The 25215-nt window shown below is 47.0% G+C and overlaps 1 protein-coding gene across 1 annotated transcript in view; it reads left to right on the top strand.

Moving 5' to 3' along the window:
- LOC119093570 (uncharacterized) overlaps nucleotides 1-25215 on the top strand; it is a gene marked incomplete in the record, with an annotated part of 86059 nt that overhangs the window by 16201 nt on the left and 44643 nt on the right. The window contains 5 exon segments of the mRNA XM_037216538.1: nucleotides 46-235; nucleotides 10895-10903; nucleotides 24021-24065; nucleotides 24068-24108; nucleotides 24111-24128. Coding sequence (XP_037072433.1) covers nucleotides 187-235; nucleotides 10895-10903; nucleotides 24021-24065; nucleotides 24068-24108; nucleotides 24111-24128 — 162 coding nt within the window.

The following is a 25215-nucleotide window of genomic DNA, read 5'->3' on the forward strand; positions in this document are numbered from 1 at the left end:
AGCGCCGTCAGCGCTGCGCCGCTTTAGACGATGTTCTGGTGGCAGGGCTTCCGCCGTCAGTCCACCACCGAGGACATCCTGCGCTGCCGCAACTTCCGTCGCCAGTCAACGCTGCTGGACGAGCTGACGCGCTCGCGCGGCCGCCGAGACTCGGCCACCCAGATCCTGGACGGTACAGTGGCCACGATGACCGTGGAGGCCGCCAATGTGTTCTACGACACATCCACGCAGACAGGTGAGGCTGGGTTGACGTCACTCAGCCCCAACCGCCGACTCTGATTGGCCGTCCGCTCATTGCGACGTCACAGGGTCTCGCTGCATGAATGTATCGTGGTCATCGGCGCGTGCATGCGTTGATGGCCCTCACTCCAGTGGCGGATTCGGAGGGAGAGGCCATGAGACCATTCTCCACTCCCCTTGGCCGAAGGGGTACCAAAATCTCGTAGTGAAGAGCGCCAAAATTCTCATTTAGGGTCCGCAGAACCTCTACTTTTAAGGCGCAGCAAACCTCAATGGCGCCACAAACGGCCCTAAATTTTAAAGGCAACCATACGAAAAACACATATAACTGGCCTCCAGAAGTAAAGTGGAGCAAATCCGGCGGACCATTTCCACGGAGGGCGTTTAACCGATGAAAAACAAAAATCTGAAAATAAGGTGGCCGATATTCAGGGACTTTTACGTGTGTGTGTGTGTCGAGTGGCTGGCACCAAGTTTCAGGGGGCGCGACAAAGAAGTATGGCCTCTCTCTTGACGAAATCCTGGATCCGCCCCTGCCTTGCTCGCTCCATTGCGGAGCAAGCGCAAAAGCAGCACCAGAGTTGGCGGCAGCGGTGTGGGCTGTCAGGACGAGGCGTCGTATCACCCCATGTGTCATGCCTGCCATGTGGTGATAGCCTGTTGGTGTTCTTGCACCATTCTGGCCTGGGGATGTTGTGGCGTGTGAACGCATTGCGGCGCTGGCAAGCGTTTCTCCCGGGCACCGCCCTGCGACGCTGAATGCGAAGCCATCTGTTCAGCGATGACACGCGCTAGGTTTCCGCAGGATGCTAAAATTATCCATTTGGAGCATTCACTCTGGCCTTTGGTGTTGCTGCCATTCTCATTAAGCTTAACTTTCGACGATTAATCTGTATTCTGCGTTCAAAGATTTCTGAGAAATGGCAAGTTATGATTTGCATCGAATGACTTTTGTAAATAAACTTATAAACATTAATAAATTAATTGTAAAGATATTTAAATAAATTTGCATGTAGTGATTTCCCCGCAAATAGTGCAGCTAGTTTTCAGGGATGCCAAAATAGCACAACGTGCTTTGTTACGCCATCACATGCAACGAAGATAAACAATCTTACAGATGCTGTGCGCCTTCACTGTCTACCACGCAGTTTAATCAGTTTCATTAACTGAGATGCGTCTGATGCTCTTCAAGCCTACATCTAACACATGGTACACAGAGCATGCGTTTGCATACTAACAGTGGTTACTGTCGGCGCGGAGCTCGAGAGCACCCTGTTCCGCCTCAGTACCGGAGGGTGCTGTAGGCACGGAGCTCGAGAGCACCGCGCCCCGCCTCAGTGCCGGAGGTACTGTAGGTGCGGAGCTCGAGAGCACCCCGCTCCGCCTCAGTGCCGGAAGCTACTGTAGGTGCGGAGCTCGAGAGCACCCCGTCCCACTTCAGTGCCGGAGAGTGAACTGCACTAATCACGAAGAGCATAGGGCAGATAGTGATCCTCGCATTGCCCCATATGTCACCGGAGTTATCCGATAACGATCGCATGGCCTCCCTCGGATCTCCGGACAATCTACGTCCAGAAGCGCTGGTAGTGTTTCTGACAGTAGTGACCACCATGATTTGTGACGAATGAGAGGGATATTTTTAACAAATGAGCCCAAGCCACCCTGCCTAAGTGCCTAAGCAAAACGAACAAATTAACAGGCCCCATAAATGCTATTGGGCACAGCATTTAGTACAGCAATGTGCTTTCGGTGTGAGTTTCCCCTGATATCTTAAACAATTGGTTCAGCTTTCTACGTACCATCCACTCGGCTATCACCCAATATTGTTACCAAGTTACGGCTGTTTGGCTCTGCATGTCACTGCCCATGGTAGTTTCTACGAGATTTAAAGCCAAGATAGCCTTTATGATCACCAGATTCCGAAATTATATTCAGTATTGTTGTGGTGAAAAAACTGCGCTCAAACGGGGGGGGGGCTAAAGGTTGATGACCCCCACCTCTTTTGGTTGTGCCACTGTCTGTGGCAGAAAATACGATGACTGTTAGGAGCCGGCCGTGCTCGACAGAGTAACCCGTTTTTTCAAAGTTTGTAAGGTTCTTTATTCGACGTCTGGTATATCCATATGGGCATCATGCCACTGAAGTGTACCCCCTGGAGGTGTAATGTTTTCAGAATATCAATAACATATCGGCATGTGTGGTGTATCGGAGTCTCAGAGCGAGGAGTTGGATTGATACGGTGGAAACATCGCCCCTTGGAGGGGGATTGAACGCATAAATTTAAATATAATGTGCAAGGTGTGATAGAGAAGTTACCTAGGCATGGGCGGCACACAACCAATGCACAGGTGTCAATTACTATTTTTGCCCCGGGAAGTGGAAAGAAACGTTCGTTAAAACTGATGCAGGCGTAAATAAAACAGGCAAGCGTTCGCTGGATTCCTTCGCGAAGCGGCGAAGCTTCTATGACGAGTTGTGTTGGCATTATTGCGGGATGCATTCAACACCATTCATAGGATTTCCTGGCCGACCTGATCTCTGGCTGTCACTATGCTTGGCAGGAGCAGGGTATGATGTGCTGACTACCAGGGACGGGGTTGGGTCAGGAAAACATACTTCATCAGTATGGCAATTTTCGCGCAGCAGCATCGATTGAATCGTTTGCAACGTTGACGTAAATTGGTGGGTGACATCCATCCTACACTCATCCTTTTTATACGCGTTTACATGCTGGGAGGAGGCTGTTTTAAATGCTGAAAGCCCTTTTATCTGTTTCAAGAATTAATTATAAACCCATGGATATAGCATTATATTAAACCTGAGATAAACGCTGATATGGTGCTTACAGATTTCGAATCACTTAAGCATGAGTCCAGGCTTACGGGGCACAGCAGAGGAGCAAAAACAAGTGATACTGATACATCATTTGGTGCCTTCTGTGCTGAGCAGGCGATCTTACGTATGCTTAGTAAGGCAAAATCGGCGATTGTCCAATTTTCAAATCTTGCTGTCCAGATTCCCAACGCGCTGGAGCGTTGAAGTGCAGTCCAAAAGTTCAAGGAAACCCCACCCGTTACCACGCCAAATTTCGTTAAGTTTGCCACCGTCAGTCGCCAATGCTGCTGTAATGTCTCTGCGCTGTAAGCCCTTTAACGACTCCAAAACCCACCCCGTGAGCCCAAATGGGTGTACTATTTCGCCGTCGCAGCGAGCTTCGCTGAAAATTTACGACATTTATTGGGGCCCTTATCGCACCCATTGCAAATTATTCTTCACTCGATATATGTGGTTTCTGTGACATCTCAAAGCGAGGAGTTCGGACAATGCATTGATCGTCACTATCGCTCACTTTTTCGTCGCGACGAATGGACGAATAAATGAATGAATGAATGAATGAATGACGGCTGCCGGACGCCGGCGACATGCGGCGCGCGCGTATTTCGTCATTTGACTTGAAATTCTCACCGGCGGCGACTAAGCGATCGACCGGTGGTATTTTGACGACGGAAAAACGTGGGCTTGCAACCTTTAAGATTTTTACGAAACAATGCCCAAAATGACGAATAAATGGGAGATAAATACAGGCAATGAATCGGTGCATGGTGCAATGCAAATTTCGCCACGCTCCAGGTTACAGTTTCAGCAACAGCGTGTTGTATTCAGCGCCGCTTTTTCGACATACCGACATTCCCGGCTTGCGCAACAATTACTGGCGCAACCGTGCGTCGCACAAACTCGTGTTAATCGGGTGGATGGCAGACAGTACGTTGTTCGACGCTTTGAAAGTGGCTTCAAGTCTCCACGTGCTCTGGCGGCCGAGCTGTGGTAAAACACGTGAAAAGCGTAAAAACCGACAATCCATGCTGCCCACCTCTGTGCACGCGACATGTGACTCGTGCTACTGCACACCTGGCGCCACCGATTGGCTGCTCAACTATTTACTGAGCTCTGCCAATTTCTTTTTATGTAAATGCCTCCTTGGAGGCATGTAAATTCTGCACCACATAAGTGCGTTTCAGTTGGTTTGGTCTGCTTTCAGGACTTCTGCTCTCCGACTCTGCTAAAAGCACACCAGTTCTAAAACCATGTCCAAACGAACGCCGTTCACAAGTTCTCGAAGCCATCCTCATCAGAGGAAGAACGCATGCTTTAAACAAACAGCTTAAGTCATTCATCACCTTTGGACCCGCTCAGTCACATAACTAAAGCATGGTCACTCGATGCTTTGAACTTTCCATGGTGTCGGAGTGTGTGAAAAAGTGATGTGCGTGTGCCTGAATGTGTTCTGAAGTTGACTCGATCGGATGCATATCAGTTAACTGATGGGTCACCTTTAATGATATCTCTTAAAGCATGCGTCGAACCTCGCCATATTTGAATTTTTTCCATCCGACTGTACCTAATTTTCGATGTATATATATCGTTTGGATATGAGTCTCGTTATGTTTGAACAGCGCGTGGAACTACTGTTACAAATCTATGTATGAATCTTAGCTTGACCTGTGCATTTCCATGATGGTTTTAGCGGTTTTCTTGGCTGCCAGGAATGCAAAGACCATGATGAGTAACGTGACCATACGTCAAGTACATCCAAGGAAATTTTTTGTTCACAGACATGTCCTCATAAGAACATGCTGGGCGCCTTGTGAAAGCGACCTGTTCCACGAAAGCACCATATCGGTTCAATCAGGATGAGGATATGATTCTGTATTGCTGGGCCTTGATACCACTGGAACAAGTCCGGTTGCTAAGCCGAAGTTCGGTTGAGTTCATAAACAGCATTCAGTCTAATAAATTAATCAGCTTTTCCCCTTATTCCCTGAAAAAAGATAGGAGCGGTATTACGAGAACAGTTCGTCGCGCCTTTTTTCTTGCGAAGGAACTTTTAGCTGTGTGCTTTATGTTGATTTTGGTTGTGGAACCAGACCAGACATTGCGCAGGACCAGGAATTCGGAATCAGCATCTCCGATTGAGGAAACAAATGGCGCCCTCGGTGCGATTTATCGTTCCGAGGGCCGTGCTCTCCACATCTTGACACGACCTGGCATTGTTTCTAACCAGTGTCTGACCTCTGCTGGACGTGCCTGGACACGGCCCCTCTGGTACTGTTGGACCTCAGGGTCTTGTTTAACGTCTGCTGGAAATTGTATCGAGCCGGCAGCGATGGTCCAGTGACGTCCGTCGGTCGAAGCGCACGGCACAGCTGTTATTTTACTGGTCGCTGGTCGTGCGCACCGCCGCGATGGACTCAGCCGTGCGATCGTGGGAGGACGGAGGCCGTGCGCTCGTGAAAGGGCTGGAGCCGTGCAATTGTGGGAGCACGGGGGCCGTACGCTTGTAGGAGGACGCTGGCTATGAGCTCGTGGGAGGGATAGCACCGTGTGCCTTGGGAGGACTGGGGACGTGAGCTCGTAGGAGGACGGAGGCCGTGCGCTTGTGGGAGGACTGAGTCCGTCCTCCTGTCAAGCGCTCCCGACCGCAGATAGCCATCCGGACTTTCAGGCACGTGTTTTAGGAGACATCCGTTGATCATGTTTGGTCTATCTGTCTGGCGAACCCCTCAATGTTTCAGCAGGCTCGCCATATTCAAGTGCCCCCCGATGGATGATCTGACCTTTAAAAGACCACCAGAGCTATATTAATGCATTTCAGAGGGAGAGATTGGGAATCTGTTTGAAAGATATTTCATGTGAACTTTCATGAAACCCTTATTTATCATCTTGAAACATAATGTCATTAACACGACCCCCGGAAAAAAATTATACGCCACCAAGGTCAGAAACTTCGAATTCTCACAAGCGTTCAAAATGACATAAACTCAGCGTTTCAAAGTTTCAGCGACTGCTCAAAACCGCTTAAAATGTATTCCGCAAAATCCTTTGGGCCTTTGAGCCCTCTTGCCCTCGTGAAGTGAAGGCTAATCAAAATATAGGTACCAAGCGCTGCATGCAATATGTAACTGTGTGCTGTGAAATTCAAACACGCATTTGTGCATACACTTGGTGATGCGGCAGAGCGGGGGGGGGGGGCGGGGGAGGTAGGGCAGGGGGCAGTTGCCCCTCTGCCGACAGGCAAGGGGTCAAGAGGGTGCTTTTGCTTCCTCAAATTTTGGAAGGGAACCATTTATCCAAATTATTGGTTTTGTAACTACTTGCAGCTGGCCAAAATTCAGATAAGGGAGGCCCTTTAACTGAGACCTTATAACTGAGACTCAGACCGATAACTTGGGTCCAGAATGCAATTTCCTCATTTAGATGTCCGCCGTTTAGGATCATGAGGCCACCTTTATGAATTAGGAAATCCGTGCCTAATTAAACTATCAGGATAGCCAATATTGTGTTAAGTAGTTCCTGAGTACCTGTTTTCAATTGGCAGACATCCTCTTTTTTGCGATGCCTTTTTCTGGAACAAAAGTTCTTTTTCATGCTTCTCGTGACCGTGGTTTTGGATCGCGAGGCCATGTTTTGGGATAAATGGCCATTTACTAGATTCCGAGACCCGCTTTTGAATCAAAAGATCCTGTTCTGGATGAGGAAGGCCCTTTATGTGCCAGGAGAACGTTCTTGGAACATTTGCGCACCACTTGGTGTTGAGAGGCCCTGGCACCTAAATGGAGCAGATGTTTCTATCTTTCCTAATTTTTTAAGTCTCAGACGGTCAAACTACCCTTCCAACCCCGGCGCGTCGTGTCCGGCTTGCCACCGGGTGCGCGTTGAAGTGTGCTTAAATTTGTGACGTTTTCAGTGGGCTAGAATCGCTTTTGATCTAGGGCGGTCTGAAAAATTTCATCACAAAAAGACCGTACACAAGTTAAAAAATTCAATTTACAAACGTTGCAACTTATGAGTCAGTGAGAGAAGCTACAGCAAACAAAGACACATTTCGAGGTAGCATATATATTCATCCACCAGAGAAACTTACTAGCTTTTTAAGGGCAGGCTTCTTTTCTGCTCCTCCACGCGAAAAAGTCAGTATCCTTCGCGTGGTTTACTGACAGACAGGGTCATGCAAACCATCCGCAGAATATGGACATTAATAATGTCCAAAAACCTTCGAGATAAAAAAAGCGAAAAAAGAGAAGGAGGTCCCCATGAGCATACTGTTTCGAAAGACAGAATTTCGCTACCAAGCACTTCTTTATTAGCTGCGTCAGGTCTGCCCCCATACCATGTACAGCAGGATAATGAAACGTGGTGGGGTAGTGAAACTGGAGTGGCTTAGATTTATCATTTTTGAGCACCGCCATAAACAAAAAAAGACCAACTAGGGGATGAACAGGACAAACGTGGCGGTAAAAATAAGTTCTGGTATTCAAATTGCCCTCTTCATTTCCTATGAACTGTTCACCCTTGGGTGCATATCAAATATGTTGGGGCGGCTGGCGAATTAATACAAGGTATGTATGAACTATGTGCAAGTTGGCAGTTGAAATATTTTACAGAGAAATTTGTGAACATTTTAAGCCATAGATGGTGTCTTTAAAGATGATCGGAAAGGAAGGAAAAAGAAAGTTATATCACACCCATACAATACAAAGAACAACAGAAACAATTGGATAAAGATAAAAATGATGTTCCTTTGGTAAAATTTTGTTATCAGCTCGTATGACTTGAAATCTGTGAAAATGAGTGCTCAAACGATGATATTCAGCCGATAAATTTCATCTAGAAGGCGTTTCTGGAATTTTTCGCTCTTGCATTCCGAGAGTGATGTAATTTAGTGGTCAAGTCTTTTCAGGTAAAATAAACGCGTGGAGTTGAGTTCTCCACCAGGCTTTGCTCGCCTTTGTACTAGGTTTTGGTTTGCTGTGGTGTTTGCGTGGTGCGACCCACCCACCCACCCCCCCCCACCAAAAAAAACAATGGGAACGCGTGAAAGCCTTGCGTGTGACACACAGCTGAAGATTGTGATGCATTCTGTGAACAAACCAAATTTGATGCATGCAGACGGTTAGAATCGCTGAGGCTCTCGAGCTTGAAGGTACCAGGCGCCTTTGCTCTGTGCATACCTAGGCATGATTCAGATGTGGGTGAGGCGGGATATAGCCATAGGTGTTCAGGTTCTGTGTAGCCCTGTTTATTTACTGGCCGTTTGTTTACCGGACGGTTTGTTAGTTACTACCATTATTTGATATGGGCACAGAATACCTCACACAAGGAGCACATATGTAGTGTCAACAACCATACAGCAAGAACATCCAAAATGATTATGATTATGGCCGGGAAGATGATGGCCATCATTATCATCTCCATAATTTTCTTCATTTATCGCGAATGGTAATTAATAGTAATTATCGCCAATGGTAATGGTAATCCCTGGTAATTCTGATCAACGTCAAGCTGATAAATACCAGACTACCTCTGAGGGTGTTCATCTTAACCCTCGCCCTGATTCCCTTGTTTTCAAAACGTGGGCTGATTGTTGGGATCGATCCGACGCTCTGGCGTTTCCCAACCAAACTAATGAAGGCGGAGCTTATTGGAAAATGCCAAGAGATTGATCTCAACAAGTCTCTCGATTATTACTGGCTTTTAGGCTGTAGGTTTTTAGGTCAGTAACTGACCGCATGATGCCTGATCAAAGGAAACATTTCCGGAAAAATCACACTAAAAATAGCTTTACAACACCATGCATGTGAAGCCGTTCCTCGTGGCGACACGAAACCTTAACATGTACAGTGTTTCATGGTCGATTCTGAGAATAATGATGCGCATTTGCACATCTTTTCTATTTTCTATTTATTCATTTATTTTCTTTCTTTCTTTCCTATATTTATTTGTTTTTTATTTATTTATCTATTTTATTCACTTAGGTATTTTGTATTTATTTGCATATATTTATGATACATGGCCTCTCTAATGTAGCAATGTCGGCCGGCCGCACGCGTTCTGTGGTATCGTCGGTTGCCGCCCGCCGCGCCGCGCCAAGCCGTAGATCACCATGCTCTGTTCCTCAAAAACCGCCGCCGCCCCGGCACCAGAAAAGCTGGGAATGCGTTTCTGACATCAAAACACGTGCAGTGGATGCCCATTGGGATGCCATAAAGTTGGACGTGATCGCACAATATGCCAGTGACGCATTTTGAAAAACCGTACGTGGGATCGCACCGCCCCCCCGCCCCCCCCCCTCCCTATCAGGGCGAGGATTAACGAATAATGATTACCCCCGACTACCTTTGCATCTTAATTAATAATCTCTCCGATATGCACCGTTGACATAAGTCTCGAAGGCAAATCAAGTACAACAGAACGCAAAATGTACTATATTTTATTAAATGCAAAACAAATGATAAGCATGAGCAGAGCAGTTGAAATAGCCCTAATTTTACGCTGTGCAGGCGTGTTTACTTTGCTGTCGTGTACTTATTTGTTATTTCACGTTTGTATTAACTTTGAATTGCTCCCATCCCATGCAACGAATTGCGGAAACGAATGGGGAAGAATTGGAGCATGAGAACAATATAAAAAGGTCGTAGAATAAATTTTACCTGTCATTTCGATAGGCTTGTCAAAAACAACGACTTTCGGTTGTTATTCTATTTGCAGCACTGCTTATTTTATTTTTCGTGCATGTAAGAATTAGATGCCTGCCGAATGCGGTGACACCAAATTAGGTACTAGTCGAACAAACGCTGCTGTGAAGGCCCAATATGTTCTTTATGCCTTTTGCTGTTTGTTAGTTCTTGCCGATTTGACATTGCATTACCCTTATCTTGAAATATGTTCTCAACTGTATCGCTATTGTACGTTCTTCTGTTTCCCATGTACCAAAACGTGTACATAGTAATGGTTTGAGCAATGGTGACCTTTGTGACCCGTGTCTTAGTCGATTGAGACTGAAGGCAAGTCGGTATACCGTAGTTTGAGTCAATACAATATGCAACCACACAAACACCTCACCTTCAACAGTCAGGCAACCAAGGCCTGCCTTAGATTCCTTTCCCCCAGCCGGACGTGAGGTTTATAAGACTGGTACGTTTAAAGTTGTTTTTGTCTTGCTTCCTTTCAATTTTGAATTTGCTAGACGTTGTGGGTCCTTTCAAGTAATCGCGTCACCTAGAAGGCAACATTTTGTTTGCGTAAAATAAACTGTATGTTAGATTCAGCTGCGACATCCGTTAAACACAATTTCCAATCCGTAGCTCAATATCTTCTTTCAAATTTTGATTTTTTTGTCAATGACCTTACGGGCTCCATCCTCCGGTATTCATAAATGGCGCAATTGCCAACCACTGTAAACGCGTGGCTGTTTTAATTCAGCTTATTTACCAAGCTACTTATGTCAAAAAAACTACTAACATCTCTATTACAGCTGATGTTAATCCAACGCTCGCGTTGAGCAAAATTGATCGGAGATTTCGGGGACCGAAGAAATCCAAGCAGGGAACCGCTTCCTCTGAATGAGATGCATCGATCAATGCTTGTCCCTGAAGATACTGAAATGCGTTTTGTAGCGGAACTTTGTCATTTTTGTGGGAGTTTACATTGGGCCGGTGGTTTCTTGTGATAAAGCAATACGGGTGCACTACTTTTCCCAAGGGTACGGAAAGAAAACGCAATGTGTACACGATCTTTAGATATCATGGAGACAACTTGCCAGCGAGCTGTTGCATGCTGAAACACATAAAGTAAGTGTACTAAATATCACCAGAAGAACCCAGTCTGAATTTGGAAACCCTCTGGCTGACCTCAGGGCACCGACGCCGGTGTCGGTCCGCCTTTTCCCGTGGCCTGCCGGGATACCCAGCTCCGCCCTGCAAGGCGCATCGCTCTCAATGGAGCGGCCGCGGCGGGCGGCGCGCGCCGTTCGTATCGACCGTTGCGCGCCGCCGGTGCGCCGCACTCGTCGCGCCGCGCTGCCGCCCGCCGCGCCGACGGCGCGCCCACTGGCGGCCAAGCGTGGCCGGAGACCGGGCGCCGCCGACCGTGGCCCCAGCACCGTGCACAACGAACTCACAATGACGCCCACAACGAGGTACGCGCCAGCGACGGCCCGGCCCGGCCCGGCCCGGTCCGTTTGTGCTGTGGTATGGATTGCGCGACTGGGCGTGCGAATCACCTGTTGTTGGGAGGGGGCGGGTGTTGGTGGTGGGTTTGGTCGTATTTCAGCTGTAATGCGAGCAGATTGATTGACATGAAGCGCAAGTAAACTGGAAGTGCATTGGAAACAAATGAAATTCAAGGATAGAAGATGAGGCTGATTCGTCAATATGATTCGAATATTTCATAACTAGGAGATATTTTGACCGCGCAGGTATTGCAAGGCTCATCGGAGACGTAAGTGTACGATATTTGTCAACTGTGCGCGTGACAGAAGCTTAGAATTCTTCGCTTTTTACACTCTGTTGTAGCTCTACAACACTTTGCAGCCCACAAGTCGACACTGCCGGGAATATTTTGTCGTGCACGGCCCGCTGGGGGTTCGAAGTGCCTTCCCCACCTGGTATCGTTAGCATGAATCGTTGGATCGGAAAAATGCAAATAACCGCGTGCGTCTTACCCCAAATTCATTGAGTTAACACCTGTTAAGTGACTGAAAACGCGCGGGTCAAACGAACTACCTTGAAACTTCAGGGCCCTCCCACTCGCGTTATACGTATGTCTTGGTGCGGGATCGCTTAAGCTTGGGACTAACGTTCAACGAAACAGTGTGTTCTTTCGCTTCAGACTCACACCATACTGATAAGAAAAACAAATTTTTAGGTCAGGTAAATGCTATTAGGTCAAGGTCGGCCCACCTCAGCTGACATCATTGTTTAGCTCTTCTAGTGCGCGAGTGAGAAGTTCGTTTCAAAAGCATCAGCTGTACTGATTCATTTGTCATAAATGGTGCTACAAACTTCTAGAGACGCCTGTAAGCCGACCTCACATGACCTCTGACCTGGCGTTACGTCGTATGATGTGGCCAAACTAGAGTCTGACTGACAGCCAGTCACACCACTCAAGAACTTGCACCGAAGTGGCCCAAAACAAGAATGGAAGCTGCTACTGCTGCATGCAGGGGCGAAGTTAGCACGGAAGCCTTCACTGACGATATTTTGGCTTGGTGGCCTGATTTTTTAAAAAAATTGGTAGACGTACAACTTGCGGGTGCAGTCTACGGCTGCACGTTCGGAAGTTATTCTCAATCGTAGGAGTTTACCTTTGGCATCATACCCAACAGTGAAGCAGGTGAGGCCTCAGGAGAAAAAAAAACAAACGTTATTTGTTCAGAGTTAACAGATAGCTGACAGTTGATTTGAAGCGGTGCCTGCGCCCAGAATATTCACCCCCACAAGCCACAACTGATGAGTGAAGATAGCATGCTACATTTGTCTCCTTTGTTTGTGTATATGACTGGGATTTATCGTGAATTTTCGGAAAAAAATCACATGCATCGTTGCGGTTTGATTGAACTGATACGCACAATGGACACATACTCTGGTGCCAGTCAGCCATCGCGCCTTGATAGACATGATGTACACAATGAAGGACACATGTTCTGATGACAGCCAGTCATTGCACTTTGATAGACATGATGTGCACAATAAAGGACACATGCTCTGATGTCAGCCAGAAATTGCGTTTTTATGCATCGTATAGCAGGTGGAACACGTTTCAATGCAAGACTAGACGTTGCAAAAAGCTGTCCGTTCCGTTCCTTGGCGTCTCCCTAATGTTCTCTTAACATATACTGAGAAGGCAGCCGACCCTTGTAGGAATGACATGCGTTGTCAGGTCAAGTTTATGTAGATCAAGGCTATTCATCATCAAGCTCCGATGTTGACTGTTTACGCTATTTTTATGAGGGATGGTAAAACTGCTGACTTGGTAAGTAAGGTCGGTGACAAAAAAGTATATATTCACGCAGAGCTTGGTACCGAACATGTTTCACGTTTTTGGACGATACATTTTGGGGACAATACAGCACACTATGCAAAAGATAACATGAGGTCTCCATACATAGACATTATGCCTCCATGATAATATATTTCGTCACACAACGCCAGCAAATGTTTCCGTAGACTCTTTCTCGTACTCTACGGCACCCTGGTATCTTTTTAGGCTTTATTCTAACCCGGCGACCAAATATGCCTTGGTTTTTAGTTAGCCGGCTGACTCGGTGGCAGGTCGGCGACAAATCAGTGTATTTCCTACAGCCCAACCGGTCGGCCGATTCGCGGTTGTTAACAGCCGACCCTCAGTGTCCCGAACTACACAGGGTAAAGCACTAAAAAAATCCAGATATGGGGATTCATGTGGCCGCAAGGTCATGTTTCGATCGTTGCGATACGACTGATATGAGATGGGCAGTGGCTTCCAATGCATTGTAATTTTGCAATTGGCATTCTCATTGCAATGTCATAAATACCTGCCTAGAGTTTAATTTTTTACCTTTCGTACTTCGTTGGCGCTGCCGCGCTTCAGCGTCCTTTCCTCAGAGGCGAGAGTTATTGGCAGTCCGGAGTAAGTCGGCGGGATGATCCGACCAAGGCAGAAATTGGCCTGGGATTATCCAAACCGCCTTTTCAAAACACAGAATAGCTATTGACTCGCTGAAGCAGTCCCAAGCGACGAGCCTTCTTCCCTTTGAAAAGAACTGTGGGTTTGAAGTTAAAGTCTGATGGCACTCCTCATGAATGGGAACAACAGTAGATGATAGTAGTTCTGACATGCCAATGTATGCCATTTTTATTCTTATCCTGACTGAGAATGGTTACCAGTCACTTAGACCTCCAAATCAGGGATGTTCTTAAGTTTTCTTCTGTTCAGGTCTCCATCCCTCCCCCTAATTTCGTGAAGAAGTGTGCTAATCTGGAAAACATCTATGTTTTAGGGGTACATTGCATAATTTTTAACTGTTCCCAAACCTATTTTTAAAAAACATTCCCTGCTTGAAATGCAATCATTTCATCAATGTTTTGATAGCATTTAAACAATCATTCACGGTTCAACCTTTTGCTTACATGAATCTTGGTTGCTGGAAATGTATGTAATAGCCAATGATGTAGGCCACGGAAAGGCAATAAAAGTGAGGAATGGGGTGATGTAGCCAATGTAGGCAATGAGGAGCGGGTGTATGGCTTTCGATTCCACCTCCACTTCATCAGGTCAAAGCCTCAATTTGGGTAAAGGATGTGAAATTTATATATGACCAGGTAATGGAAATTTACTGTTGCTGCAAGTGTTCGTTTTTTTGCCTGTGCTCTAAAACCCGTAACGGGAAAGTCAACTTCCCCCGGGCCGTGTGCGGAGCAATGCATGGATACTGTATGAACATATCGTATAAACTTCCCTGGCATTAATTTGTTCTGCATGACAGGTGGCCTTGCAGTATAAGTCTAATCTGACACTAGCGATAAAAGTATTACAGAATAATCAATAAAACGAGCTCCACATGCTAACACTCCATGCACAGGATCAAGCTGGACGATACGCAGAGCTTCTCGAAACGCAGGCGGCAAAGTAAGAAGGTTCCGATCATCCACACCAAATATAAGGTGAAGACATTTCTCACTACGAATATCAGGAATCACGAACGTTGCCCGAACATCACCAGCATGAACTCACCATGCTGAAAAGAGAAACTCAAAATCTGTCTTGTCTACATCAATTATAAACGTTTTCTTTCTGGCCAGCTTCTGCCCTCAAACCATTATCATTATTTAAAGTCGTTAGAAACGAATCCAATCATCAAAACCATGCGGTACCTGTCAATTAAACACTTAATAGTCTGTCTGACATTGTGTAGCCTTTCAAAATCATGGCTTTTAAAAGCGTTTTGATGAGCCTTTTGAGCGGTTGAAATCAGCAGGCTGGCGCGCGGCGAGGCGCGGCATTGTACGGTCCTGGTCTGACCAGTCGGCACCGGACATGATGTGTATAAATCTCCACTCAAAGGGGGTTATTCACAAAGCCTCATATGCCGTGCTTGAAATGCAGGGTGTCCGTAAGGGAATGTGTGTCTTTACGGCTTCGCAAAGCACAGAAAGTTTGCATGTTTTGCTGCTGCATCACATTGCTAGAACCATTCAACAAAAGACTAGCGGACCTGGCAACCCCGGAACACAGAGGCATATCTTTACAACTCATTTAAGTTCTACACCAGAGCCTGAGCACGCATAGATACATACGATATACACGTACAACGTCAAACGCAGTAGGCGAAACCTCTTGGTTCCCATAGTCGAGTACACAACGCCGTCTCCGGGTTGAAAATCTTTAAGTTGGGAGGCACCTTTTCATGTAGCAGAGCTGCTCGAAATCTTTAACTTCCTAACCACCACCGTGCACATGGTCGCTTTCAGGAAATGACAGGACAGTTCACTGGTAACCATGTGAATCACTCGCGGCGGTTCAGCGCGTGTTATGATGCGTAATTTCGGCTTCCTGAACTCATACAGGACATATTTCACATAGCCGCTGCTGTCGAGTCGGACTAAACGATGACGTCACGTGCGATGCGGCATGCATTACGTGTAGTCAGCTCGTTCCCAGACACTCTGTTTCGTCCCTGACTCTGTTGGCAGTGTTCGTGTGCTCGACATAGAGTTTGCTTACCCCAGAGTTTTAAATGGCAACCGACACCATCACCTTCGTTGGGAACGCTTATCCTTCCCTGCGACCTGATGGCCGGATCGGCGTTGTCTTTTTGCAGAAAGTCTTATTAACGAGGGCGCTTAAACAGCACACTAGAATACTTTCCGCTACCTGCCACAACATTTGCATGTTCAGTGGGTTGCCAGGTGTCACGTAAAAGTTTTTAGCGTCATTCTCGCTGCTTCACTTTCAGGCTTTAGCGAGCCCAGAGGCTCGTTCTCACCGGCGGTACTCCAGGGAAGCCTAACAGCGCAGCACATTTAAAACATACTGCTGGGATAGTTTAAATTTGACGAATTTCGTGCCTGCCAGCCCCCTACATGTTCAACCATGCATTTGTCGGTGCAAGCACCTATCGCTTGTGCGTGCGTTCGTGGACTTGGTGGTCGCCTACCGGCTACCGACTGACATTCTCGGTGACAATGGTATTTATTCAGTATACATTTATATCCACAGCTAGCTATCACGGTCGATGGTATATAGCCACGGAGCTCTCAGGATGAGGAGCTGCTAAACGGTCCTTGCTCCTTCTTTTCTCTACCTAATCACATTGATGATTCCAGAAACCCTCCTGGGGAACTCTTCGTAAAGATTGCTTAGCACCGATTTTGTTTTTAGTAACAAATGCATGCCTCTCCAACACCGAAAAAGCTGTCAACTGATGACAAACATGTTGAGCTTGCATAACCTCTGCGAAGGCGCAATGCAATATTCCCGTCTGCCGATTTTTAGTCGCAGGCCGCTGAACTCACGGAGAACGTACCAGCAAAACTGAACCCAGTGTTCGTGTTCTTCCCTGTTCCAGTTTTTGTCAAAAGGTACAGTTGTAAACCAGCCACCTTCTGGGAAGGCCTGCGGGTCGCTGACGATATTCAGCGCGGCTTCAACTAAAGACGTTCAGTGATGTCATTACGTCACTGTAGTCTCTGGTCCCGAAGACGCCCTGTGACGTCATCGAATTACTGCTGTCTATGTTCGCCTGCCGTCGAAGAACACGGCGGAGCACGTCAGTAGAAATGATGCGCTCATGGAGAGCAAAAGCCTGAAGGAGGCGTGGCTGCCTTACTGCCAGGATATCCGAAGGATATCCTGGGATTTTTTATATCTTCCGGAATTCTAGCGAAGAGTCTTCGAGGATCTTTGCTCCTCCTCATGATTCTAGCGAACAGTCTTTTGGAATCCGTGATATTCTTCGTTTGTTGCGTGGTGGTTGAACCATGACGATTTCGCCATCCGGTCACCCATCGCGCTACTGTGCCTGGTTTTTCGGGCGTCGAGCACAAGCTTTTTCCCGATGACGCAACGTTCCTTCATTTGAGTGCCGCCGGTCATGTCATGACTGATATCAATTGCAACGTTCCTGCAGTCGAGTACCGCGGGTCATGCCGTGACTGGTACCAACCGCAGGGCTGATCGCTCCCTGTCCAACTCTGTTGGCTGCCTAAAAGCTGAGCCGTTCTGGGAGGGGTGGGGAGGGGGAAAGGTCATGTGCCCCCGCTGGACAAATGGCAAAACTCCCACTGGAAGCTTTCGCCGAAGGATATCCTGGGATTTTTTATATTTTCCGGAATTCTAGCGAAGAGTCTTCGATGATCTTTGCTGCTCCTCATGATTCTAGCGAACAGTCTTTTGGAATCCGTGATATTCTTGCTGTGATTTTGCCGAGAGATCGCTCGGGAACTGAAATATTTTTTCTTAGGATTTATGCACACATCTGATTGGGCCAGCTGATATAGTTTTTGAGTGATTGAAAAGTGAAACTGTGATGGTTCACTGTATGTTGTCTTAGAAAGAAACTTTTGAGTCCATAAACACTTGCAGCCCCACAAATGCGGGACCAGCGTTAAGGACAACTCTTTGCTGACTGTTGGCGAATGAAGAAAACATTCCTGGAGAAATGGGGTATGAAATCAGTCGTGAGGGTACTGTAAATTGTATACCATGAGCTTTGACATTATATTTGGTTGGGCGGTTCCCCCAACACATTCCGAGTGGAGGGAGGCGAGGCGGCTTCAATCTCCCCTGGGGTCTTTTGCTATTTTCTCCAAAACGGTTATGAGCAGACGTTGAAGTTTTTTTGTTTGTATACGCATCTCTTTTATGCATTGCATACAAATTTCGAAAACATGCCACGTGTCGAGACGGCTTTAAGCCCGGTATGCACTTAAAGTGAAGTTCGGCGGTCAGGCCGAGACGATGATGTCCGGCGTCATAGATCGCCCGATGATCGCCGGCGTCATAGATCGCCCGGTGATCGCCGGCGTCATAGATCGCCCGATGATCGCCGGCGTCATAGATCGCCCGATGATCGCCGGCGTCATAGATCGCCCGATGATTGCCGGCGTCACAGATCGCCCGATGATCTCCGGCGTCATAGATCGCCCGATGATCGCCCGCGTCATAGATCGCCCGATGATCGCCGGCGTCATAGATCGCCCTGCATGTACAAGAGCACCTGACGCATCTGGTCAAAAGTACCGGCTACTGCCTAGTTGCTGCCTTTCGGAATCCGTTCCCGTCGGTCGCTCAGAGCAGGGTTAAGTCTCTAGATGGATGTGCAGAGACGTTATCGCAGCACCAGCTCAGCTTGTTCTGGATGCCTCAGTATCGTTGGATCAATGCTTATGAGTTTAGGCATTATAATGGCTGAGATCCATCAGTGTCCAGCTCCTGTCGGCCGGCACCGCCATGGAGCTGTGCCGACCTGCCTGCCTGCGGCCCGTCCCGCGTGGAGCTCTCGCTGGCTTTCGTTTTACATTCAACGCTCAGAGTGCGCGTGGGTAGTGCCGGCGTTGGACAAGATTGACTGCTTTGCCCGGTCTCAGTGTCGTGGGAAGAGGCTCCACCGCAGAGGAATATGATCTTTTGAGGTGGGACAAGTTGGCATTGATGGTGTGGTATGGTTAATTTGAGTACTGCATTTAAACGACGCCTTGCCACAGATCCCGAGCTACTCGCCTTGGCAGCCGTCCGGAGCGGCAACACGTGTGCATTCATTTCTAACTGATTGGACCACGGTGTGGAGGCGATTGTTGACGTTATTACGGAGGAATTTTATGTGTAGAAGCCAATCCCCACAGCGTGGCAAAATCAAAGGCCGAGTCCTGTTATCCACTCATAACAGAAACCAGCGGTGAAGGGCGAATGAAAACGTTGTACGTAGACAGGGCGGGACGATGATAGGGAGCTGGTAACACGTAAACCGGGCGGGACAATGATAGGGAGCTGGTAGCACGTAAACGGGGCGGGACGGTGATAGGGAGCTGGTAGCACGTAAACAAGGTGGGGCGGTGATGGGGAGCTGGTAGCACGTAAACAGGGCAGGACGGGAATACGGAGCTGGTAGCACGTAAACAGAGCGGGGCGATGATAGGGAGCTGGTAGCACGTAAACAGGGCGGGACGGTGATAGGGAGCTGGTAGCACGTAAACAGGGCGGGACGGGAATACGGAGCTGGTAGCACGTAAACAGGGCGGGACGGTGATAGGGAGCTGGTAGCACGTAAACAGGGCGGAACGTTGATAGGGAGCTGGTAGACCAGTGGAGCGCTGCACACGATACAGAGTGGATTTCCAGGCTACCTACCTCGGAGCTCCGGAAGGCGCGTGAAGCTCTCCAGTTTGCTAATAACCTAAACAAGCTCCGGCGATAGAACCAGTTCCTGGAGGAGTGCGTTCATAAGCCGGTGATAAACATCATGCTAGTCTTCTACACCCACCAAAGAAACTTGTAATGGATTTCTAAGGCAATTCTACCAACTTGCTCTGCAACCGGCTCAGTCCCGGCAAGTACTAACTAGCCACGAATGCGAATTTTGGTCGCTGTCTGCGAAGTGTTAAAAAGAAAATAATGCGCCTAGGAATTACATAAAAAAGATACGGTCCTGGGGAATACTCAACGCTTCTTTATAGCACGAAAACTTGTCCTACACAGGCAAGTTCTTTGAGAAGAAGAATAGCTTGAAACCAATTTGAGGGGCTTCATTTTCGTTTTCCGATTAATCTTTCAGAACACCACTCGTTGAATTGTGTTCAAACTACAGCAATCCTTGTGGAACACAAAGGATGCGCCAGCCGCTTTAGTGTGATGTCTTATTGGCTTTCGCTCGCCTATCTTCGGACTGACTACTTCGAAGAGACTGAAGAGGCAATTTTCACGAACCAAAGCGCGGCGTTTTCATGTGACTGAACGTTGCCACTTTTCGGATTATGTCAAATCTTTTCGAGTAAACTGTCGTCTCAAAGGCTTGCCGAACTGCGCACCTGAACTGCGAACTGAAGCCCGAGAGTTTAAGACTGCGGGCTGCCCGAGCAACGACAGTCGCAAACACCGAGTAGCAAGACGGCTTAATATAAGCCGTGCGCGAATTTCAGATCCTGTTTACACTCTCCGTGAAGTGGCCCGTGCAGTCAGTAAAAACGTGCCGCGCTAAGATCCGCAAACTGAAAGCAGGCGCTGCAGCAGCAATTACGTCCCAATACGTTTTGCGTCGTGACGCGGAGTCCTGTGGCGCTGAACCACGTGACAGCGCCAGACCGATGACTCCGGCCCGTCCGGGATCAATGCAGGAACGGAGTCAGCTGTTGCCAGAGCTTGACAGCGATCTTACAGCAGCTCTCTCATCATATGCTCGTCGTTGTCAATGTCGACAGCTGATTCTGATTTGAAACAATATCGTCTTCGTCGTTAATCTCTTTTGAAATATCTGCTTTGAGAACAAATCCGGGCGTTCATTAACTCCTTTTTCCTGTGAGCTGCCTCAGATGTCCGCTAATGGCCGTGTTACTGCGATAATGATCTCTCCCTGCTTATGATCCTTATGTTTCTGGGGCGACGCTCCTCACACGATCCGCTAGTCAACGCGCTGACATTTCACCCGCACCTCTCCACACTCATCCACGCATTGATGCTGTCACTAGTCTCACATTAGCGCTATCTTTGATGGAATACCTATAGCGCTATCTTTGATGGAATTTGATATCAAATTGTGTATATTTACATTGCTGGGATCACCAGGTTTTCTCACACAAGGCACATTTCTAGAAAGACCAGCTCACGCAAACCATGGGTGTTACCTGCACTTCTTCTATCAGTTACACGTAAAAGCAAGTTATTTGAACAGAAATTGAAGAACCCCAGTCCCCAAAATATTGCAACATACACTTGCTACCGCAACATTCTAACTACATCTCTTAGGCTAGCTAAAAAGAAATACTACAGTAATGAATTCAGTAAACATTCTGGGAATTCCAAGGAAACATGGAAAACATTACACACTCTCATCAATTCAAAACAAAAAAAGGATGCAGATCCAACCAGGATTATTGCTACTAATAATAAAATTATCACAGACGATCCGGATATCGCAGAATCATTTAACCTCTTCTTCAGCGAGATTGGACAACAGTTAAAAGACGAGACACCTAAATCATCTTTCGACCCCCTCCAGCTCATCACAAATGTCGAAAATGAAGTGGATCTGCCTCCCCCCCCTTAATGAACAGGAATTAATTATTTCATCGATGGGCTAAACAACGTCGGAGCTGGAGTCGACAATATTAGTTCAAAAATATTCAGGTTATCTTATAAGGTTACACTCAAACCAATTCTCCATCTTTTCAACAGCTGTTTGTCTTCGGGGATATTTCCAAGCATTTTCAAAAAAAGCCGTGATTAAACCCATCTTTAAAAGTGGGGACTCGCAACTTGTAGATAACTACAGACCTATCAGTATTTTGCCGTTTATGTCCAAAATTCTTGAAAAACTTATATCTAATAGACTCGTCCTTCATCTAGACCAAAACCAGCTAATTCACCAAAATCAGTTCGGATTTCAGAAGAACAAAAGTACTTACATGCCAATTCTTCTTCTGCAGGAAACTATTACAAAGGCTTTTGAAAATGGGTAATATGTGTTAGGTTTGCATTTAAATCTGAAAAAAGCCTTTGACGCTAAAAACATTAGCCTTCTTCTACGTAAACTTACTAAATATGGTATTCGACGAAAATCTCATGAAATCATTTCTTCATATTTGTCTGGCAGAACTCAATGTGTAAAAATCAGGAATGATCTATCAACAATCAAAAACGTAACAATGGGGGTACCCCAAGGATCCATTCTCGGCCCAATCCTCTTTTTAATGTACATAAATGACCTACCTAAATTAAGCAGTAACATGATTTGTCTGTCTTATGCTGATGATACTGCGGTTGTTTTCAAAAATAAAAGTATTGTCGAACTTCAAAGCAATGTCAGTACGCTTTTGCTTCTAATGACTTCTTGGTTTGCTGCTAATTTTCTTTCCCTGAACGTATCAAAAACATTCACACAGCATTACACAACCCTCTCTTCGCATTTCCGACTAAATGTGCAAATAAATAATTCACCTATTGAAGAGAAAAAAGAAATTATATACCTTGGTGTAATCATTGACAAATCTCTTAAGTTTACAAGCCACACTAATTTTGTCGCAAGCATAGTAAGTAGGAATATTGGAATAATAAGTAGGGTTAGGTACTTTATTGATAAAACAACGTCACATCTACTCTATAACACTTTGGTTCTTCCTTACCTAAATTACTGCTGCTTGGCTTGGGACATAAATTATGCTTCTCAACTAGATCGATTGGTAATTTTGCAAAAAAGGGCTGTGCGTCTTATAGAAAATGTGTATCCTCCGCAAAGCTCAGAGCCAATCTTTAAACGATACAAAATTTTGAAACTCTCGGATATTGCTAAATCTCAAATGTTAATCGTGATGCACAAATTTTTAACTTCACAGCTCCCTGCATCATTCGATTTAATTTACAATCTCTACGAATCCAATGACATGGATATGAGGCGAGCAAAGCATTTAGAACAACCTTTCTCTTATCGTAATTATAGACTATTTACAGCATCCTGCTTTGGCCCTAAGCTGTGGAACGACATTATGGTCCCATATTTTCCAAGAATAGCTGATATCCCTGTATCGAAAACCATCGTTAAGAACATCATCCGCAATCATTTCGTGAACACATATTAACGTAACAAACATATTTGAAGACATTGCCATCCTTGTGCTGTACATATCCAACGCACTTCATATTTGACCTCCTTCATGTTTCATAATCAATTTCTGATATAAAGTTATGCACATATACCCAAATTCATGGCGCTGGCTCCGGGAGTTCTCCCAGCAACAAGCTCTGCTTAGCTGGGTGGACTCCCTGGAAATCCAGCCCAAAACCCAGCACAAAAATGACCAGGTAATTGCCCCCTCCGACTTGTGACTGTATAACCCTTACTAACACGGGGAATTGAGTGGTTGTAGATTATTGGGCGGTTTTAGCGGGCTGTCATTAGCTCATTTTGGCTAATGACTACTTTAAGCCTTTTCATCTATGATTTTTCCCTACCTCTCACATAACACAATTCCCTCGGGTCTGCTCCACCTCCTCGCCTGTTTTTTTTAAGTTTGTTTCATCTTCCTAGCTGGGAGTGCCGCGACTTGATTTTATGTTTTCTGGTGTTAACGTACGGTTTACTGCGTCGCTGGGATTGAGGGAGGGGCACTCCTGGTTACCTGTTCTTGGGTAACGGCGTAGAAGAAAAAAATACCAGGCAGCCTTTGCGACAGCACATGCCTAGTAGATTGTCCCAGACCATGTCCGACTGCCGGCCATGCCGTGACCCTAGCTCGTCTGCTGGCTGGTGAAAGCACCGCTGCCCGGCGCTGGTCTCCGCTGCGGCTGGCCTCGGGCAGGTCTCGCGGTGCGCGCCAGCCCCGGTCATAATCGAACGCCCAGGCCTCGTCGTCTGCAGACGATCCCGAGAAGCGTCTTCTCGCCGCTCTTAAGTAGCCGCCATGGAAATTATTCTGCCAAGCAAAGCACTCGCCATGTTCTGATGGGCTCGCGAGATTAGAAATGCGCGTTTGCTCAAGCATGCGCAGCAGGGATTGTGGCATTGAATGACATTTTGCTGAGCGCTGCCATATTTTGGTGTTGGTGTGTCGTTGCACATTCAACCCAAAGTCCTTAGATGTGCGCATCTCGGGCACAGCTGCCAGCTTACGTTCACTCCTGTTTGACTGCTCGCTCCCGGTTCTCATCCAACAGTGCTACCGCACAGGCCTGCTGCAGACAGCAGCGTTACGCTTTGCCTCTGTGTTGTTCGCTCCACCCCACCTCGCGTGTGCCGTCGTTTCAGAACATCCTTGCCCTGTATGACAATAACCAGTACCACGAGGAGTGTCTACTCTGCAATCGTGTGGTCAGAACCGACCGGGACCCAATCAGAAGAGAAGCACCGACGCCACCGGAACAACGTGAGCTCTCCTCCATTATATTCCCAGTTCCCCCTCTCTCTCTCTCTCTCTCCAACTTCTATCTATAAATCAATATTTCCCTACCTTTACTCCCTACTCACTTCTCTCTCTCTCTCTCTCTCTCTCTCTCTCCTCTCTCTTCTCTCCTCTCTCTCTCTCTCTCTCTCTCTCTCTCTCTCTCTCTCTCCTATTCTCTCTCTCTCTCTCTCTCTCTCTCTCTCTCTCTCTCTCTCTCTCTCTCTCTCTCTCTCTCTCTCTCCTCTCTCTCTCTCTCTCTCTCTCTCTCTCTCTCTCTCTCTCTCTCTCTCTCTCTCTCTCTCTCTCTCTCTCTCTCTCTCTCTCTCTCTCTCTCTCCTCTCTCTCTCTCTCTCTCTCTCTCTCTCTCCTCTCTCTCTCTCTCTCTCTCTCTCTCTCTCTCTCTCTCTCTCTCCTCTCTCTCTCTCTCTCTCTCTCTCTCTCTCTCTCTCTCTCTCTCTCTCTCTCTCTCTCTCGCACCATTTCGCTATCACTATCACTCTTTCTTTCTGTTCACATATGTACTCACCCTCACACTCACTCACTCACTCACTCACTCACTCACTCACTCACTCACTCACTCACTCAATCACTCAATCACTCACTCACTCACTCACTCACTCACTCACTCACTCACTCACTGGAGACCTATCTCCCCCTTTTCTTATATTTTGCGGTGTCATATAATGTTATGTGTGCTATTAGCAAAATTGACTGTTTGCGTGACCGGCCCATAACGTTCGCCAAATTAGACGTGAATCAATACAATATCTATACATCAGATATTGATTAGATAAAAGCCCACACTTTCGAATTGTCACCTCAAATGCATGCGTCCATAGTCGTGACAACGTTCGCCAGGACACATCAACGTCGTCAGGACGTTAGCCAGAACACATTAACGTCCGCGAGCGTCAGCCGCGTGCGCATGACAGCCTTGGCAATATCGCTTGGTGACAAACTCTGCCTTTTTGCGTCCGCGACTCCGTTGCGACTGCGGCGTTATTTCCAGCGGAGTAGCGGTGCTGTCAGGCGAACGGGTGCTGCCCGGTTAGCGCTGAAGAAGCCGGCT

This window comes from Pollicipes pollicipes, unplaced genomic scaffold (assembly GCF_011947565.3).
Source record: "Pollicipes pollicipes isolate AB1234 unplaced genomic scaffold, Ppol_2.1 Scaffold_4002;HRSCAF=4701_pilon_pilon_pilon, whole genome shotgun sequence".
Lineage (NCBI taxonomy): Eukaryota > Metazoa > Arthropoda > Thecostraca > Pollicipedomorpha > Pollicipedidae > Pollicipes > Pollicipes pollicipes.